The sequence below is a fragment of the Quercus lobata genome, chromosome 5, assembly GCF_001633185.2.
Source record: "Quercus lobata isolate SW786 chromosome 5, ValleyOak3.0 Primary Assembly, whole genome shotgun sequence".
In the NCBI taxonomy this organism is placed as follows: domain Eukaryota; kingdom Viridiplantae; phylum Streptophyta; class Magnoliopsida; order Fagales; family Fagaceae; genus Quercus; species Quercus lobata.
Genome location: NC_044908.1, coordinates 16,281,046 through 16,302,240, shown reverse-complemented (window position 1 = coordinate 16,302,240; position 21,195 = coordinate 16,281,046). Strand labels below are relative to the sequence as shown.

The following is a 21,195-nucleotide window of genomic DNA, read 5'->3' as shown; positions in this document are numbered from 1 at the left end:
AGATTAATCACATGCATCAAGAGTTTTTCAACAAATATCAATGGTGTTTCATCCAAGACAATTTATTACTTCTAATTGGGTCTAGTCAGATTCAAGTTCTCTTGGGTGCTATTCTCTCATCCAATTTGACACCCTGAGCTTGATAAAAATATTTCCAGTGAAAGTCATCAAAGTTGATGCGTCTAAGGGACATTTTTTCCATATTTCCTGCACTGCTTCCAGCTTTATTTAGCTCAGCAAGGCGCTTTTGTTTGGCCTCATTCTCAATCTGCTTCTGATACTCCAAATGCTCTTCAAGCATTCTTTGCTCTTTCTCCTCCTCAGGTGTAAGTGTCCGTTCCTCTTGCTCCAATTCATCAGTGGTTACAGGACCAACAATCTCAGGATTAGGAGGATCATCTCCATCATGTGCAGCATGAAAGGAACTGAAGTAAAACACAATGAACTTTATTTCAGCCTAGAGATTGGGAGCACATTTTTTTTTGATGAACAAGAAATTTTATTCACAAGACAAACAGAACTACAAAGAGGAAACAAGAGCCTCTTCCTTAATGATAAGCTCAAAACAGGAAGGGCCACTTAGCTAGAGAATGAGCTGCTTTATTTGCCCCCCTAGGGATCCAGGTGACATGACAGCCAGGAATAAGTAACATCAAGTTGAGAATTTCATTGCATATACCTCTAATTCCTCAGGGAACCTGCTTACCAGAAGGAGCTAGAGCATCTACACAGTCTTTGGAGTCACTCTCCACAATCATAGCAGCTACATCAATACTTTTAGCTAAACTTAAAGCCCATTTAATGGCTTCTGCTTCTGCCTGAAGAGGGAGGTTGGAATATACTCTCTTAGCACAAGCAAAAACCACTTCACCTCTCCAATCTCTAGCAACCGCTGCAATGGAGGATATATCATCTTTGAAAGCAGCATATCTTGATTGAATCTCTAGGTGGTTTCTTCCACCATTGAACTGGTTTCGGCAATTGGAAGCCCAAATGGGTTGCTATGGACATTTTGTGTTCAGCTATGGACTAATCAACTTTCTGGCATAGCTTGATTGGATTAGTTTCCTTGCCTTCAAAGATAGCTAGGTTTCTAGCCCTCCATAAGGCCACATATTCACACAATTTACATGTGTTTTAGTCAATGAAAATGTTAAACTAATAACAAACAAAAAGACTTACATTTGCTCCAAATTTTCCTGCTTCTCCTCACTACATGCAGTTGCCTACAATAAGAAAATTGATATTTTTGGGATGTTAGTTTGTATAATCGATTCTCTTTGTTTTGTGGGAACCGGGAAATCCCTGCAGATCTTATATCTTTTTTTTCTTTATTTCTATTTCAAACAAGTATGCGTTTTATCAAATTTAATTAAACCCAATCTCGGGAGCTTTCCTATTTCTTAATTTATTAGTCATCCAATTATTCCATTCCTTATTAAAAAAAAAAAATATTAAATATTGTTAAATGTCTGTCCAATTATGCAGTTATCTAGCTGCTGTGATAATCTGTTTCAATGTGTGTTTGTTCAATGTGTAATGTATGTCATATGTATTAGATTACTCAATTTATGACTCTTTCACAGTTCATATCCTAAATTACTGCTATTCTAATAAACTTGATCCACATTTTCCTAACTTGGCTACTCTACATCTGAAATACCCATTTCTTTTAGTATCTTCCAGTTTTGTTTCAACTTTTAACTCTAGCTCCTCCATATCTTTAGTCTTATGCATCCAATTAAAGTATATTAGTCCAATTTCTGCCTATTATGTTAATATTTGACATGTTTAGATGCTTTTTAGTTCCTGCCCTTTCTCCATTTATTCATATTAATTTATACTTGGCTAGCTTTAGACAACTGCAATTACCATAACAACGAAACAGAACAATAACTACCTTTAATTCTTCTGACATCCTGTGATCTTTTTTCTTCTTTTTGTCCTTGGATTTTTCCTGTACTTGTCTTGTATTACCTCCTCCTTTGTCAGAGTTTTTCTTGTCATTAAGATCAAGTTCTGATAACAATGCTACTTCTGCAGCCTTGGACTTCTTTTCTGCATCCTTGTTAGCCAGATCTTCCATTTGTGCCTATTGAAGGAGAATATTACACCAAAAACATCAAATCATATCTGGTAAGAAGGTGAATAAATGAAAACCTTCAGCAAAACAGCACAGAGAATCCAACACAAACCCGCACGAATGACTTCAGCAGGGGCACCATAATTGATCGGTAGTCATAAGCAGTTATGATATCAATTTTCTTCCCCGTCTGCTGCATAGCAGTAGTTGCTGTCCTGATTATAGCATCAAATTTGTAAAGCTGCAATAACAAACATTATGAAATTCAATCATCCTTTGGAAAATAACAATTCATCAAGAAACATATTTAATATCAAACACAAACACTACACAGAGAGACTTTGAATTTCAGATTAAACAACTTGGAAAATTTGCCCTGTTCTTAAATTTGGCTATAACATACCTTTTCAACTATTTCATCAATCTGCTTTTTGATCCCCAGTTTTATTTCATTGTCCACAGGTTTTCTCAAAATATTCCATATGATATCCAACTCGAAAATATCACCATTTGTCCTCTGAAAGTGCCTATGCCTCTCTAACAAGAGATACTCGTAACTCAATGATTTGTACCCTGACATCTCTTCTCGTCTCTTATCTTCTTCAACACACAAACTCTCCAAATTCTGCCATACCTTAATGTCTCTCAAATACTGTATTTTTTCTCTCACAAATGTTCTGCATCCGATGAAATTCAGCCTCATAGATTTTGAAAAACTCTTTCCCTTGACTTCTACTGGTTCTCTCAAATTTGTCCACTGCTTCAATTGCTCCCCAATATTAGTAACCCCCTTCAATAACCAATCCACAATATCATCTTTACATTCATCATCATTTAATTCGATTTCCTCAGCAGCACTAGAAGTAATAACAACAGCTCCATCATTTGGCACAACAAGCTCTCAACGCAACATTCTCTTGTCCAAAACTACACAAGAGAAGTCCTCATTGAATACGATCTTCTCATGATTAGCAAAACAAGGCTCACCCCTGACCCCATCCTTCGCAAGACTGAAGCAGAGACTCTGTAACCCACAAGTATTGTCGAGATCATCCAAGAACTCGAACACAAGATTAAGCTCCGGGATGTCAAGAAAGCACGTGGAGAGCAGCGTCTGGTTCAACCAATGTTCCTCAAGCAGCTGTTCCGGGATTCGCTTCTTCAGAATTTCCATTATGAGGTCCATCAACCTCGAAAAATAACTTGAAACAAAACATCTAAGCTCCAAGAACATGTGTAACCTTGCTCGAATTCTATTAATCATGTCGGCATGCGCCGCATGCCCTCTATCTTTGCAATATGGCCAGTCCTCCTGGAACACGAAAATTTCAGACTCATTTAGGCCTTCATCTTCACATTTGTTTCTTGACAAATCTTCCATCATTTTCTTAGCGGCAACCACGTCCACGGGTCTCCATTTTCTTGATTCACCGATGTCATGGACTGAATCTAATACAATTTCTGCCTCTACAGATCGTAACTCATCGGATAAAGTCCCTAAATGCACACTCTTCATATGATCCGCATTCAATTTGACTTCGAAAAACCTCTCGCTGCAAAGACAACACGTCCAATACTTCCAATTTTTTGCCGCCTTCACATATTCCACTGCCTGCATCTCCACCGCCACAGCTGCCTGTGATTCTTTCTTAGCCAAATGCAGTTCAAGGTCTTCAATTCGAATCCTCAACAAATCTTTCTTTGGCTCCATACTCATACTGTCTTTCCAGTAAGCCTTGACTCGTGCCGCCACTGTGTGTCTCGCCTGTTCGATTTCTTCCTTTCCGTCTTGTAGTTCTTGAATCTCATTCTTTATTTTTCTTAAAGATTCAGCGTCGATGATATAGATGCTTTGTATTTTGAAGACTCTGAGATTCTTTCTGATATCTTCAATTCGGGACTCTGTACTCCCATCTTCTTCGTCATAAATATCCAAGCTATCTTCCATCACGGTGGGGTATTCGATGGCTAAACTGGCATCACATGCTTCAATCACAGCTTCAAGCTGGGCATTGGCGTCATATTCAGCTAATCTGAAGAGTGCGGAGACATGGAAGTACCAGAAGGTGAGGCAGCCGGGGCATAACTGCATCGCTCGCTTGGATAAGTGGATGGCATTTTTGAAGTGTTCGATCGTATCTGCGAGTTTGTGGAGACGGTCCTGAGAGAGATTGGGAATGGTAGAGTCTTTTCTGGCTAGAAACCCGAGTTTTAAGTGACAGCAGCTAAGGGCGCCGAGAGCAAGCGCGGAGTTTGGGTGGTGGGATACGGTGGCCTTGGCAAGATTCAAGGCTTCTCATCGTAGAATATTTATGTAGTTCTCATCGTAGAATTCAATCATGGTGTCACACACTTCTTTGGTGATGGTGGGTGATTGATCATCAACATCGTACTTTGGAAGTTGAGAGGGTGATGGGGGTGCTCGTGCATTATGTTTCTTGGTGTTCATTTTGGAGGGAAATGGAGAATAGAGAAGGAATGGTTTTGGTTTGAATCTATTGCTTTTGTGAAGAAAGCCGAAATGGGTAAAGTGAATGTATGTATGTATATATATGAAGAAAAACAAAGGCCCGAAAGCCCAAGAGAGAAAAAAGACAATGGACCTATCACAAATGGGCCTTATGAAGATGAGGTACCCCACAAGGCCACAAGTAAGTTTGAAATCCATGATCCTTAAGTTGGACATCACGATCTGCAATGTGCAATTCAGCTGGGCTAAATTCCCCATAAATCTAAATGGGCTATAACCACAAACAAGTATTGTTTTACGTAGGCTGAAATATATGAAGAGAAACAAATGCCTAAAAGCCCAAGATTGAGAAAACAAATGGTATTAAGCAATGACAAAATGGGCCTTTTGCCCCACGTTTCTCACCGTATTTATATTTTAAACGGCATAAATTTTTTATTCAAAACAAAGCAAACTATACACTAGGAGCAAACTTGCTCTGTACAAGGTGGAGGCATCTCACCAACTGAAAGGCTTCTGAAACAATACCTACCTAGTCTACCGTAAAAAAATCACAACAACGTTCCCATATATTTATCTATCTGTACAGAATTAAGAAGAAATGGGGGGCATTCCTCCACCCAAATACCTATAGAATTTCTCTTGAGAGCTTCCTTTGCTATTAAATGAGCTGCTTGATTACATAAAAATTTGTTCCGAAAGGGGTAAGACATTTCCTAGGATTTTGTAGAGCTAGGAATATATCTGCGCAATCACCTCCAAGCACGATATCATACAAACTCAAGTCAGCAGCAAAAGATAGAGCAAGTAGGGCAGCTTCAGCCATGAGTTGCACTTTGTCTCCATAATTCTGGAATTTTGTACAGCAAACCGCAATAGTCTCACCTTCACCATCTCTGATTATAATGCCTCCAGTTGGCTCATTCTTCTTTTTCTCAATGGCAATGTTAATCTTGCATAGATGGGATGGAGGGGGTTTCCATTTATTACTTTAAACATTTGGGCAATCCGTTGGCAATCCGTTGCAGCAAGCTTTCCATATTAGAATTTTGATCCGTGATGGAAGTTTCACCTCCCATATACCCTTCCACAGAAATTGACTGTTATTTGGATTTGAACATTCCCCTGTTGTGTGGCATTTTTAACAGTGAATACTCCACAAGTTGTCCCATTCCATATCAATATGTCTTTATGATTTCTGTGACTTAGAGGGATGGATTTAATAATTTGAGCCTCATTTGGTGTAAACACAGCATCAATAATTTCATGTTTCCAGCAACAAGTATTTCAGTCAATCAGGAGGTTTACTGTGGCATTTTCAGGAAGGGAGTTTGGTGGGTTTTGCACCTTGTATGTGGTTGAGCATGGTAGCCAGCGATCCTTCCAAATCAGAATCTTCTCTCCTTACCCACTCTCCATCTAGATCCTTGTTCAATGACATGTTTTGCTCCAACAATGTTTCTCCACGTGTATGAAGAATTTTGGGGAGTATTTGCTGTAAGAAAAGATGAACATGGAAAATACTTCGCTTTTAGGACTCTAAACAGCAAAGAGTGGGGATTTTTTTATTATCAATCTCCAACGTTGTCTAGCCAACATAGAAAGATTGAATAACTTGAGATTTTTGAATCCCAATCCTCCTTTCTTACGCTTGCATAATTTAGGTCAACCAATCCAATGTATCTTTTTTTCTTGTTCTTTTTGGCCCTACCAAAATTGACTCACCATTGAGGTAATTTTAGCACATAGTCCATTCGGAAGCTTGAAGTAACTCATGGCGTAAGTAGGGATAGCATGTATGATGGCTATTGAGGACTATTTTTTCATGCCACATTGCATTTCTTCATTGGCAACTCACGCCACATCAATATATTATTGATTTTTGGGTATATCTATTTAAACCCCAAAATAAGCTTATATTTTATTCAACTACAACAATTGAGCTCATATGGCCCACAACATCTTCACTTTAAGAGGTAGATTTACGGTCCATATTTCCTCTTCATCAATTGGGCTCACGACCCACAACATCATCAACATCAATATACGAAATAGGCTTAAGCAATGAATCAAAACTCATGACCCGCATTACCTCTATCACATTAATGGAAAGCAACTTTTCCAACAAAAGCTTGTATGTACAAAATGACAACAAAGCCTAAGGTACGTCATCTCATCTTTAGCTCATGATCCAAGTCCATGAGTCTATTTGGGAAAACTTTGGGAGTCATGGTTTGGAAGGCCAAGAAGTATGTTTAGTAAAATTTCAACGATTTAAAGTTGATAAAAAAACATGTTGTTTGGTATGTCTTCTCCAACTTCTTGAACTCTGACAAGTCAGTGTGTAGCGAGTAACATATGACAAGTCTCTTTTATCACATAAACACTTAAAATGATAAGACTCCCCATTACTCTTTGATTAAAACTTAATACTCATCGTATAAAAAATATTCAAAAACTCCAATCATCTAAATGCTAACAAAATAACTATTCATTTTATTTCCAGCTATTGCCACACAAATTTAGAAACCTAATTATATTATTCCACATAAACCATATTACTACTTTCAGCTAAAATCCAACTCAAACACATGGCTAAATCTGATTGGCTATTTTCAATTTTCAAATATAAAATATTCATGATATTTTTAATACCCAACTACCATCTGCCATAATCATACCAAATATTCCCCTGCCAGCTACCAGAGCAGAGCATTAAATGCTCCTTTTGCTCACCAAGATGAAGTCAAAACACAATAAGACCTTGACTAGATCTCTAAAGTTTCATTAATTAACAATCAATCATTCTATTACTTACTAAAAATGTATTGTAGTAGAATTTTAGACCAAAAATATAAATACCCAAAAGAGGAAACCTTTCAAGCAGAACACTTGTAGTGTGTTCATCACTCGACACCTGGTTGAAAGTGACATCACCAACCATTTAATGCTCAAATCCCAGTAGCTAGATGCTATACCCAAAATAGCAAAATATCCTTAAAAGAGATATTACCATTTTCAGTTAAATTCATGAAATAAATACTGAATATTCTCTCCAACAACCTGACCTCATCCAGCTGACCTCATCTACTTCAACCTCAAGCAATAATTGTCTTCTAACAGGTTGTGACAGCTTTTTCAGATAAATGTAACAGTTTTTTCAGAACAAATGGGACAGCTGATCCAGCAGCCTTAGCATTACAGAATTTCTTTATTTGGTTAAAAATCAAAACCAGCCAAAGAAAATATATTTTTCTTACTAAAATCCTTTCCTTTTTTGTTGGTCTTTCCTCCAGCTAATATTATCCAAAACAGCAAAAACCCCTTAAAGCTGAACATATCATTTTCGGCTAAATCTTAGGATGGATTTTCTAAAAATTTATTGTTGATTGGGACAAATTTTGGCTGAGATTCTTTTCTAAATACCCCCTTAAGCTCAGCTATAAATAGAACCCCCATCAATACACCAAAGCACACCAATAGAGAAGAACAATTCTCTCATAAACTTCTCTATTTTCCCTCTTCCTCTAATTATCTTCTTAAGCTCTTAATGAGGTTCTGAGTTTTTAGTTTCCAAATTAGAAACTAAGCTCTTTAGCCCTTAGCTCACAAATGCCCCTCATATCACTACTCATAAGCCTTTATCTATCCTTTAGTAGAAAATCCCAACAACATTGTTAAACACACTACAACACCATTACTCTTCTTATACTCATTCTCTCACTCTCCAAATTCACAAAATACATCTATCTTGTTGCTCATATCTCCAAATACCTAAACACATCTCCATACTTTTCTCTTAGAAAATCTTTCCTCTTGGAAAGCAACACAAGCCATCACTATAATCTTTCCAGTAGCTCTAACATAATTCCTTTACCATCTTACATATGTCTCATACATCTCACAAAGTAAATATCTCACAAAATACTCATACAGATCTCTCATATTTCTTACAAATTACATCTCTCACAAATTATACATTCATATTCCTCATATATATATATTACAAACTCATCTCTCACCAAGTATCCATACTTCTTACCCATACATATTACAAATACTACATCCCACAAAACATCTATAGCTTTTACCATCTCCATTCACCTCAAGAGATATCAAACACTCATACTAAAGCTCATCACATGGAAGGCACAAACCTATCTTACAAAAGCCATTTTCATGGAAGGCAATGTTATTCATAACTTCACAATAACTAAAAGAGCATTATCAAGGGGAAGTTCATTTAAGTGCATGATAAATGAGACAAACTTAACCAGCCTCTACACATAACTAGACATACTCTCTCTCCCTCCAGTTGAACCTATTTTTTCCCTTCAATCTTGAACTAATCATGGCATACTGCCTCTCCACTGATAGAGTTATTTTGCCGGAATGCTATCAACTCATTGATGCTATACAGCTAGAGTTGCAAACCATAGAAAGATAAGTCACCACATTTACATATCTCTAAATTTACATTATTGAATATATGAACCTTTAAATACATATTACTTTATTTCAACTACTATTACAACTATTAATCAAAGCTATTATATCAAACACATATTATTTATTTATTCAACCATTATCATTTTTTTTTTTTTTTTGAGAATACTAAGTATTAACACACACACACACACGGGGAGAGGAGAGAAAATTTTTTAAAGAAACTTACAGTGGTTGTTATTCAACCATTATCATGATTCTTAGACTTTGGGCTTCACCCATTTTGTAGGCCTAAAAATATGCCAAAAGCCATTGGACTATTTGGCCCAATATCGAGTTCTAGACACAATTTCCCATACAAATCTGGGTCTAGCAAGGTCACCCCTCCAGCGGACAACACGTGGCTGTGCAATGAAAAAGGGCCCCCGACAATGGCTTTAATCAAAATTTCTTTTCTTGCTTGTGAGAGATACTTGTGTTTCCAGCCATCCAGTTTGCGTTGGATCCGAGTTTTTTTTGTCTACACTCCATACTTGTTTCTATGTTGGTCCTCATGATTGTAGTGATTTCTTTAGCAATGCTCTATTTACATTTTTGCTGAAAAACAATGAGATTTTGTCACAATTAAGCTTTTTCCCTAATACTTCTTCATACACTTGAAGGATCTTGTAGAACATAACAATCCCCTCTTCTTGCTCCACAGAATAATATACTATCACTTGCGAACAACAAATGTGATAAATAGGGTCCTCCCTTACTAATGGCCACACCTCTCAGTCCACCAGTATTTTTCAGCTTGCTTGATCAATACCGTAAGACCTTTTGCACAAATTAGGAACAAGTAAGGTGATAGCGGGTCACCTTGTCTCAACTCTTTGCTAGGCTTGATATACCCCTTAGGCTCTCCATTCAACATAACAGAATATGTTACCAATGAGATACATTCCATGATGAGAGCCACCCATCTTTCTAAAAATCTCAATTTCAACATCATTTGTTTCAAATAATCCCACTCTACTCGGTCAAATGCCTTACTCATATCTAATTTTATTGCCATGTGAGCTATTTTACCTCTCCTTTTATTCTTCATATAGTGGAGAACCTCAAAAGCCAACAACACATTATCTGTGATCAAGCATCCTGGCACAGAAGCACTTTGGTTGTCTGATATAACATAAGGAAATACATTCTTGAATCTGTTTGCTAGCACCTTCGAGACAATCCTGTAGACCACGTTGCACAAATTGATGGGGTGAAATTGCGTCATACAATATGGAGAAGTCATTTTTGGAATAAGAACTATGTGAGTGAAATTGATACTTCGAAGCATCTTCCCAAAATGGAGACAATCTAATACCGCATTTGTAACATCCTGGCAGGGGCGGAGCCAAGGGGGGGCGAGGGGGGTCAAGTGCCCCCCTTAACTCCTCTTTAAAAAGTTTATGAGTACTGGCATGTAGAAGTCAGTAGAACTCCATCTTAAATGCTTTGCTAGTTTGCCCGTTCTGGTTTAAGAAAAAAAAGCAGAAAACAGTCTCTAAAATAGCTTTGATGCCGAATAGAAAGGATAACAGTTTCACAGCATTGAGAGATTTACGGTACTATTTAACCAACTACATCACTTTTGTTTAAAACATAAACTTTTATCATTTTCATTTAAAAAAAAAAAAAAAAAAAACTTTATCATTTCCCAGATTTTAGCATGTCACTATTCACAAAATTTTGATTGTTTATCCTTTTTTTTTTTTTTTTTTTTAATTTCATTGAATTTCAATTGGTAGTGGGGTTTATATTTTATGCAAAAAAAAAAAAAAAAATATATATATATATATATATATATATATATATATATATATATATATATTAAAGCCTAACTAATTAATGTCCTTGTACCGTACTCAAATTCAAACTCTGGGTCTAGGTTTCTACTATAAAGTATAAACCCAATTTAAATACTTTGAAGAATTAATATAAAGCAAAAAGACAGAATTCTATATATATTTTTAAAGTAATCAAGACAATATACGTATATTGTATACAACTTTAAAGGTATTAACACTTTTACATTGATTATTTTTTCAATTTACTACAAGGAACTAAATTAGATATCTAAATTTATGTATTTAGATTAATATATCTTGCTTTGATTGTTACTAACTACTGTATAAATTAGTTATTTTTGTTTTGATATAAAATATATATTTGTAGTTAATTGAAATTATGAAGAATACATAGTATAATAATAAATCTTGCCCCCCTGAATTGAAATTCTGGCTCCGCCACTGCATCCTGGCCCACTATGTGCCAGAAATTTTGGAAAAATAAGGTCATCACGTCATCAGGCCAGGTGCTTTTAAGGGATGCATATGGAAGAGGGTGATTTTAACCTCATTCTCAATGAAAGGCTTTAACAGCTGTGAATTCATATCATCTGTTACCACACTTTCTACAAGCTCAGTTACCTTCTCAATGTAGATGGGATTGGATGAAGAGAAAAGAGATTGGAAGTACTCAGTTGTGATGTTTTCCAAACCCTCAGGAGTTGAAACCAAATCTCCTTCTCTGTTACGCAACTGGGATATTTGGTTTGTTCGTTTTCTTTGGCTTGCACAAGCGTGAAAAAACGTCGTATTTAGATTGCCATTTTGTAGCCAGTTCACCCTAGATCGTTGCTGCCAATAGGCTTCTTCTTGCTCAAGCAAGATATTAAGCTCACTATGCAGTTTTTTAGCTTCATCCCATTTAGTTTCATCATTCAGATCTTGTTCACATATTTGCAAATGAGCTTGTTTTCTTGTTAATGCATTTAGTATAGCTTGCACCTCAGTTTTCTTCCAAGCTAACAATTGCTTTCTATATTCTTTTTTTTTTTTTTTTTTGGACTGACGGGACGTTACATGTGAAGCATTGGATTTCTTCATTACCTTTGAGGTAGAATCCTGCTTCATAGAGTGTCATGTGAATCAGCAAAGTTTTCTTAAGTATAGTAATTAGGTTTTTTCTAGTTATCTTTACTAGTTCAAACAATTCCAAACATTGGACTGTATTTTTGGATGGATCATTTGAAGACCTGATGATTCTAAGATGGGATCATAGTTGTGTTGCCAAAGTAAATAAATAATAAGGCAACTGAATTAGAAAGGAAATATGTGTGAAGTGATCTTTAAGGATGGTGAAGTGCTAGGCTGCGAAGCGTATGATTGTGATTTGACTCTTGTGAGTGGCCACTAAGAAAGTATTTGAGGATAGCCACCCCTCCTTGAATCCCAGTTATAGGAACTAGCACTAGGAAATGGCCTTTATTATATGAACTGGAATAAAGGATCTTCATAGTTTTCTTCATTTTGTGTATCAACCTTCTTGGTAGCTTTGTTAACTTTCTACCCAACAAATGTTGTTCCCCTTGAAATGCGCTGCCCTAATTTTTGTCTCTATGCACCTGACCAAAAATGATCTAGAAATTAGACCTGCTAGTGGCTAATGCACAAATATCTTCCATTATCTGATGTGTTATTAATCACATAAAAGTAATTCAAACGTTTATTTTTTAGTAGTTGAAGTGCACCAATCATATTCATCTTCGTTTGTAAAACTTTAATAGTAGTTTTAAAATTTTTCCCTTTTGACAGTAAACCAACACTTGATTCAACAAAAAGGCCTACTACCATTCAATCTCCACTTGGGACCAAACCATGCTAACTTGACTACACTACACTTCTGAAACAAATGAACCTCTGTCTCGCATTCTAAATCACAATAACAGCAGCTAGTATCACAAATCTAGACTTGAAAGTCATCTCCCTTTTAAAGTGAGACCATCAACCTTTCATGAATTTTGCTTTTCCATAGCATTTTCCACAAATTACCATTACTCTGATTGATCCAGTCTCATGTTATCGTTTCTGCCATTAGGAAGAGAGATAAAAATTTCATCTAAAAAGTGAGGATTACTACAGTGAGCACGTTGGAAAAAAAAGAGAAGATGGCATCAGTGCCTACTAAAAGTTTCAGGTATACGTTTTGATGACTTAAATCTCAAACTTTCTTAAGTGAAAAAATCATTATAAATAAAACAGAAACTGAAACATTAGCCGGACTCCCATTAAAAGCACACATACGCGCACACATACTCCTCCTTTCCAGTCAAACAATTCAATGAAAATTAAAACCAGATTTGTGAAAATCAAAGGGCAGAGTACCTATAACATATTTACAAAGTACAGTCATGGCTGGTGCAAACATTGTGGTTGATGAACAGAAAAAGTGAAAAAAATTCATGTCATTTAGATTGGTTAACTGCAATTATCATCATAAATGGTGAACCTTTATGATGATTATTGCAGAGATGCTTTTCTGCTCTTTTTTTTTTTTGATTGAGTAAATGGTAAATCTGATTGGCTAGAAGTAAATATCAAATATGGCAAATATGGGGTAGAAATGGTGAACCTTTCATTCAACCAGGAAATTCTTAAGAGTAAAAACTAGAAAGTAAATTTTTCCTTCAGTATCATTATCCTTTTGTTACACATAACCATAAGGCCACCTTTCTTATCTACATGCTCCTCTTGTATGTCTGTCCTAGTCAGATTCAGGTGGTTTGGAGTGCTACGGCTGTCCAAGTCCGCTTGATTTCTCATCTGATTTGGCCTCATTCTCTGCACTGGTACCAACCTCATTTTGCTCAGCAAGGCGCTTTTGTTTGGCCTCATTCTCAATCTGCCTCTGTAATTCCAGATGCTCTTCAAGCATTCTTAGATTTTTCTGCTCCTCAGGTGTAAGTTTCCTTTCCTCTTGCTCCAATTCGTCAGTGGTTACAGAAACAACAATCTCAGGATTAGGATTAGGAGGATCATCTCCCCTATGTGCAGCCGGAAAGGAACTGAAACACAGCAAAGTTGAAAACATGATGAGCTTTATTTAAGCCTAGGGATTGGGAGCACATATGGCCACAAATTTACACAACTTACATGTGTTTTAGTCAATGCAAATGTTAAAGTATGAACAAAAACAAAGACTTACATTTGCTGCACATTTTCCTGCTGCTCCTCACTACCTCCAGTTGCCTACAATAAGAAATTGTATATTTTTGGGACATTAGTTTGCTTAATCGATTCTCTTTGTTTTGTGGGAACTGGGAACTCCCTTCAGATCTTATATTTTTCTTTCTTTCTTTCTATTTCAAACAAGTATGCATTTTATCTAACTCAGGTGCTTTCCTATCTCTATTTTCTTAATTTATTAGTCATATCCAATTATTCCATTCCTTATTAAAGGAAAAAAAATTATGTTGTATTTTGTTACATTGCTCTGCATCTGCGAAGTTTATATCTTAATACCATTCCTTTTACACAATCGTCTAGTTTTGTTTCAACTTTTAACTCTAGCTCCTCCATATCTTAAGTCTTAAAGCATCCAATTAAAGTATATTAGTCCAATTTCTGTCATATTATGTTAATATTTAACATGTTTAGAGGCTCTTATTTTCCCAGTTTTAGTTCCTGCCCTTTCTCTATTTATTCTGATTAATTTATACTTGGCTAGCTTAAGACAACTGTAATTACCATAAAAACGAAACAGAACAATAACCACTAAACAATACCTTAAATTCCTTTGCCTTTCTGTGATCTTTTTTCTTCTTTTTGACCTTGGATTTTCCCTGCCCTTGTGTTGAATTACCTCCTCCTTTGTTAGAGTTCTTCTTGTCATCAAGATTAAGTTCTGATAACAACTCTTTTTCTGCAGCCTTAGACTTCTCTTCGGCATCCTCGTTAGCCAGATCTTCCAGGCGTGCCTATAAAAGGAGAATATTACACCGAAAACATCATATCATATATGGTGAGAAGGTAACTATATGAAAACCTTCAACGAAAAAGCACTCAAAATCGAATACAAACCTGCATGAATGACTTCAGCAGGGGTACCATAATTGATCGGTAGTCATAAGAAGTTACCGCATCAATTTTCTTGCCCGTCTGCTTCATAGCAATAGTAGTTGTCCTGATTATAGAATCGAATTTGTAAAGCTGCAACAACAAACATACAGAAATTTAATCATCCTATGGAATATAATATTTCATCAAGCAAAATATTTAATATCAAACACATAACTACACAGAAAGACATTGAATTTCACATCAAACAACTTGGAAAATTTGACATGTTCATAAATTTGGCTATACCATACCTTTTCAGCCAGCTCATCAATCTGCTTCTTGATCCCCAATTTTATTTCATTGTCCACATGATCTACTTTTAAAATATTCCATATGATATCCGACTCAAAAGTATCTCCATCTGTCCTCTTAATGAGTTTATGCTGCTCTAACAAGAGATACTCGTAACTCCATGGTTTGTACCCTGAAATCTCTTCTCGTCTCTTATCTTCTTCAACACATATACTCTCCAAATTCTTCCATACCTTAATGTCTCTCAAATACTCTATTTTCTTTTCACAAAAGTTCTGCATCCGGTGAAATTCAGCCTCATAGATCTTGAAAAACTCCATCGCTTGACTTTTACTAGTTTCTCTAAAATTTGTCCACTGCATTAATCGCTCACCAATACTAATATTAGTACCACCCAATAACCAATCCACAATAGCATCTTTACATTCATCATCATTTAATACGGTTTCAGCATCAGCACTAGAAGTAATGGCGGCTCCATCATTTGGCACCACAAGCTCTCCGCGCAACATTCTCTTGTCGAAAACTACACAAGAGAAGTCCTCATTGAATACAATCTTCTCATGATTAGCCACACAAGGCATACCTCTAACCTCATCCCTTGCAAGACTGACACTGAGACTCTGTAACCCACAAATATTATGGAGATCATCCAAGAACTCATACACACGATTAAGCTCTGAGATGTCAAGAAAGCATGCCGTGAGCACAGTGCGGTCCATCCAATGTTCCTTAAGCAGCTGTTCCGGGATTCGCTTCTTAAGCATTTCCATTATCAAGTCCATGAACACTGAAAGATGACTTGAAACAAAAAATCTAATCTTCAAGTACACACGTAACCTTGATCGAATTTTATCAATTATCAGGTCACGCCTGGTATCCTCGCAATAAGGCCATTCCTTGTGGTTCATGAAAACTTCAGACTCTTCTAGGCCTTCATCTCCACGCTTGTTTCTTGACAAATCTTCCATCATTTCCTTAGCAGCGACCACTTCCACAGGTCTCCACTTTCTTGATTTAACGGTGTCATGGACTGAATCAAATTCAATTTCCGGCTCAACTGATCGAAGCTCATCGGATAAAGTCCCTAAATGCACACTCTTCATATGATCCGCATTCAATTTGACTTCGAAAAACCTCTCCCCGCAAAGACAACAAGTTGAAAACTTCCAATTTTTTGCCGCCTTCACATGCTCCAGCGCCTGCATCACCACCGCCACAGCCTCCGGTGAATCTTTATTAGCAAATTGAAGTAATAGCTCCACACTCAGCAAATCCTTCTTCAGCTCCATACTTATCCTGTCATTCCAGTAAGCCTTGACTCGTGCCGCCACCGTGTCAACATTAGCCGCGACTTTCTTGACATTCTTGAGCTTTCTTTTATTGTCCGTGTCCGACAAGGGTGTTTCCAAGTTCTTCCTCGCCGTAATAGCTCTCTGCTCGATCTCTTCCTTTCTGTCTTGTAGTTCTTTAATCTCATCCTTTATCTTTCCCAAAGATTTAGCGTCTACGAGATACTTGCTTTGCAATTTGACGAGTCTGAGCTGCTTTCTGAGCGATTCAATTTCGTGTTCACCATCAAGTTTCAATCTTTCTTCTACCACGGTGGGGTGTTCGATGGCCAAACCAGTGTCGCATGCTTCGATCACGGCTTCGAAGCCAGCATCGGAGTCGTATTGGGCTAATTTGACGAGTGCTACAACATGAAAGAACCAGAAGGAGAGGGAGACGGGGCATAACTCGACAGCTCGCTTGGAGGACTTGACGGAACTCCTGACATGTTCGAGCTGGAGAAGACGGTCGTCGTCGTCGTCGGCGTCGGCAGCGGTGCTGTCCAAATTGGCGACTTTTAATTGGATGAAGCTGAGGGCGCTGTGAGCGAGGGCGGAGTTTGGGTGGCGGGATAGGGTGGACTTGAGAAGACTCAAGGCTTCGGCGGGGTTGCCATTGTGGTTTGCACTCAGGGCACGATTGACTTCATCGGTGATGGAGGGTGATTGATCATCAACCTCGGAGGAAGGAGGAGGTTGAGAGGGAGAGGGTGGTGCATTGTGTTTCTTGTTACTCATTTTTGGAGGGAAATGGAGAATAGAGAAAGTGTGGTTGTTTGAATCTAATTGCGCTAATGGTTGAAGTTAACCGAATATATGAAAAAAAAAAAAAAACAAAGGCCAAGAGCCCAATATGACAAAAAAAGGAAACCAATCGTAAAATGGGCCTTAAGCCCACTCAATATCACTCATTCCAAGCGACCCATGAATTTAAATGGGCTGAAAAAATGACCCATAAATAAAACCCACAAGCAAGTCAGTTTTTGCATAGGCTAAACTACCCTTATTTTCACAAATTTAAAATACAAATATACTAAATGAGACTGACCCATAAAAGGCCCAAAATCCCAAGAGGTGAAAAAGAAGAAGAAGGGAATTAAGCAATCATAAAAATGGGCCAGCATTTCTCATTGTATTTATTAGGATTTAAGAAGGATCGATAATCACACAACTCATTCCTATAAATAATAATAATAATAATCTTACAACTCATAACAAAAAAACTAAATGAATGGTGAATTTAAATGGGCTAAAAGATGAATAAACAAGTGGTACTTCATGATTTGTAAAATTAAGTTGGATTTCATGATTTGTAATGCACACTTAAGACTAAAATTCACGAGAAGTAGGATTTTTCGTAGGTAAAATTACTTATATCTTCACCGAGTTAAAATCTTATTTTATTTAGGCTTATAAACCATAAAAGTCTTCGGCTTTATGGTCCAGGTCTCGTTTATGATGTTTAGACAGAGCAATTGAGGAGAAATAAAATTTAACCATGCAATATTAAGAACTACCAAGCAAGCAAGATAGAAAATTAAACCTATGCACAGTACTAACAAACACTACAAAACATGCAGGTTATAGTTGCGTTTTTTTTAGCCGCGTTTTATAGGTACTCTATAGCTACGTTTGTTATAAATGCAACTAAAATTATGAACCTATAGCCGTGTTTTATAAATCGTAGCTATAGGACAGTTCTGTAGCCGCGTTTTTAGTGTTTGCAGTTGCGTTTTATCAGGTAGGGCCTATGGCTACGTTTGAAAAATACAACTATAATTATATATTTCCATGCATCGCGTGGGTTTGCAACTAGTTATTAATAATATTGTAACAGCTAAAAAAGTCAATAATATCCACTTCTTTGGCTCTTCCTCTCCTCATTTAAGTGAATTACTTCTTCATACCTATTCAACTGCCACTTTTCTTTAAAAAAAATCAAAAGACAGTATATCCAAACTATCAAAATACCCTTATATTAATAATTTTAAAGTAGTTGAAAAATTATTAATATCCACATCAATTATTTTTACCTTCACATAGTAAAAGATTAAATGAAATGTTGGGAAATGGGATTTTTAAATTGGGCAGCTTTATTTTGTTATGTAATTTATATTATTACCAGAGGACATATCCTTGGTAGCTATGTTTTTGTTGTTGTTTTTTTTTTTTTGGTTCTAATGCACTGTACCATTTTTTTAACACACACTGGAAGAAGGGAAAAGGTTTTAAAGAAATTTACAGTTGTGTATATCCAAATGGACTTAACTTTTGAATATACAACACATGTTTTAAACCTCTTTAACACACACACTGTAACGTTTCATGATAACACTTTATGTGGAATTTTATTTATTTATTTGAATTTAAGTGCATCAACAACTGTGTAAATTTTTAGTAGTAATTCATAGAATAATTGATGTTGTATGTTCATGCTTTGATTGTGTAAATTTCAAGTAGTATTACGGATTTGGGTTGTAACTTATAAGTTGTTTAGGAACTCTATACATTCTTATTCTTTAGATGATTAAAAACATATACTGTTACCATCAATTTATTTCTCTCTCTCTCTCTCTCTCTCTTTGTTTCTTCAAGTTAAATATTATATATGTATTCTTTAAAAATAAGAAATGAGAGAATATATATATATATATATATAAATAAATAATTTAATAGATATGGAGGATGTGGTTGAATTTAAATGTTGAATAAACACCAATTGTTCAAGTCATGTAATAGAATACCATTATATTCTAGTCTGCTTCAGGTGCTCTGAGGTGCTTTAGGTGTTCAAGATTAATTGATTTCTCATCTAAATTGGCACCTGAGCTTGATAAAAATTTATCTGTTTAAGAGCACCAAAGTTGATGCTACTTAAAGGCACTTCCTCTGACACATTTCTGTGATATTTTCCTTCATTTTAACCAGTTCTGGCAAGCATGTCTGAAAAAGAGAAAGAAGGAAAGAATTATTAGGAAAAGTTTCAATGTTAGACCATTATTTGATGTTTTCCAGGAAATTCAAAATTGAAAATCGTACAGAATCAAGATGATACATGCAATTACTATTCACGTATAATAATAATAATAATAATTCATACAGGGGAAAACCACTAAAACTTTATTTCAAATAATACCTTCTTAAACTTCCACACTAACCAAGCAAGGGGGGTTTTTGGGAGGTTGGGGGGGGGGGGGGGGGAAGGGAAAGAGAGAGAGAAAGGCATCTAAAATTTAGCAATATGGACCATCTTGTCAAATTAAGTGCAAATTTAAAAAATGATTGACCCAAATTTTGAATAACATTAAAATCAAAAACCAAAAATTTTTTTTTTCTCATAATTTTCCATCATCCAAAATGAGAAAAGAGCCGAGTAATATACTTCTATTATCTAAAAGAGATGAAAAAAAAGGAATGTAGAATTTTGTGGAGATCTCAATTTCTTTATTAAAAAAAAAAAGAAATACATGAGACTCCCCCAATTTACAAAACCATGCAAATCTTAGTTCAAGAAAACAATATATAAACTGTAGGGACACGGTTTTAGTTGGCCCGATCCTTGTTGGTCAGGTATTGGCCCAAAAGGTCCCACACAATGAATTTTTTGTAGAGTATGGGCGAAGGAACTTGGTTTCAGTTAGCTTAAACGGTTTATTGCATGAGTTCAGGGGATACAGAAACAAGAACAAAAGGAGGTAACAGTGAAGAGAGGTCCTTCTCAAATGATCAGGTCTCAAACTTAATTAATGCCACAGATTCATGCAAATAAAAGTTCTCTACAGTGTTCTCTCCTCTCTTTCTCTCCATCCCCCCTTTCTTGGGGGACCTTTACATATTATATAGGCCCTCTCCTATCATCTGGGCTTTACACTTATTGATTATCCAAACCCCTACTTGAACACCTATCCCATCAGACACCCTTATCAGTTCTTTGTGAGTTGCAGTGGCCAAGGTAACACTGTTCAGGGGTCTTCTCTTCATTAATGCGGCCAGGAGAGTAGTTGTGGTGCATTTAATGTGATGGAGGCATCTTTTGCGGAGATATTTTGGGTTTCCTTTCTTTTTACATACTTGGAGGGAGGACTACAGTAGCTGGGGCGCACCCTTGACCCGGATCTTGGAATGTCTGAGGAGGAATTACTCCTCGGACATGTTCTCTTTGCCCCAGTGGGCCTAAATAAGGATTCTGGGCCACGACGCCTCCTCGGACGAGCCCAGGGCCCAATCAACCTATTATTCTGGGCCGATCCCCACAATAGCCCCTCAAAACTCCGGTTTTGATCTCTTTCTGAGGAGAAAAGCGGGGTTTTGACATTTACAAAGGATGGAATTAATGAGATCTTGATTCGTGCGTGCGGGCAGTTACTTTTAACGTGCTACAATTTATGAGGTGCGACTATTTACTCTAGGTAGCTTTATGTCTTCTTCATCCAACGGCGAGGCGTGGATCTAACGGCCAGCATTTTTCCTTGAATTCTTGAGTGGGAGTGGTTTTCTCTTTCTCTCTCTTGCTATATAAAGCGCTAGGGAGGCTCATCTTTTCTTTTCTATCTACATATCAGAAGTCCAGAGAACTTCAGAGAACTCCAGCGCCCAGAAATCTACGAGCACTTCCGTTCTTCAAATTTCCATAACCGTTTCCGCAAGGCGTCCTTCCTAGAAAAGATTTTCAAGCATCTC

At 36.7% G+C, this 21,195-nt stretch overlaps 2 protein-coding genes across 3 annotated transcripts in view; both read right to left on the bottom strand.

Moving 5' to 3' along the window:
• Nucleotides 1–17,280, bottom strand: part of LOC115989042 — a 45,839-nt gene extending 28,559 nt beyond the window's left edge. The window contains exons 1-5 of one of the 2 annotated variants that reach the window (XM_031112700.1): nucleotides 15,184–17,280; nucleotides 14,894–15,022; nucleotides 14,599–14,790; nucleotides 14,019–14,062; nucleotides 13,475–13,878 (exon numbers count right to left, since the gene is read on the bottom strand). In XM_031112700.1, the coding sequence (XP_030968560.1) occupies nucleotides 13,605–13,878; nucleotides 14,019–14,062; nucleotides 14,599–14,790; nucleotides 14,894–15,022; nucleotides 15,184–17,253 (2,709 nt within the window). In that variant the 5' untranslated portion in view covers nucleotides 17,254–17,280 and the 3' untranslated portion in view covers nucleotides 13,475–13,604. Of the gene's footprint in view, nucleotides 1–13,474; nucleotides 13,879–14,018; nucleotides 14,063–14,598; nucleotides 14,791–14,893; nucleotides 15,023–15,183 lie in introns of those variants that run through there. The other variant, XM_031112701.1, reaches the window with a different exon arrangement.
• LOC115989043 lies at nucleotides 21–3,077 on the bottom strand. Its single transcript, XM_031112703.1, has 5 exons — nucleotides 2,487–3,077; nucleotides 2,196–2,324; nucleotides 1,901–2,092; nucleotides 1,183–1,226; nucleotides 21–425 (listed from the first exon to the last, which is right to left on the bottom strand). Exons 1-5 carry the CDS (start codon nucleotides 2,784–2,786, stop codon nucleotides 92–94), a joined length of 999 nt encoding a protein of 332 aa, XP_030968563.1. The 5' UTR covers nucleotides 2,787–3,077; the 3' UTR covers nucleotides 21–91.
• Nucleotides 17,281–21,195: the final 3,915 nt, after the last annotated feature.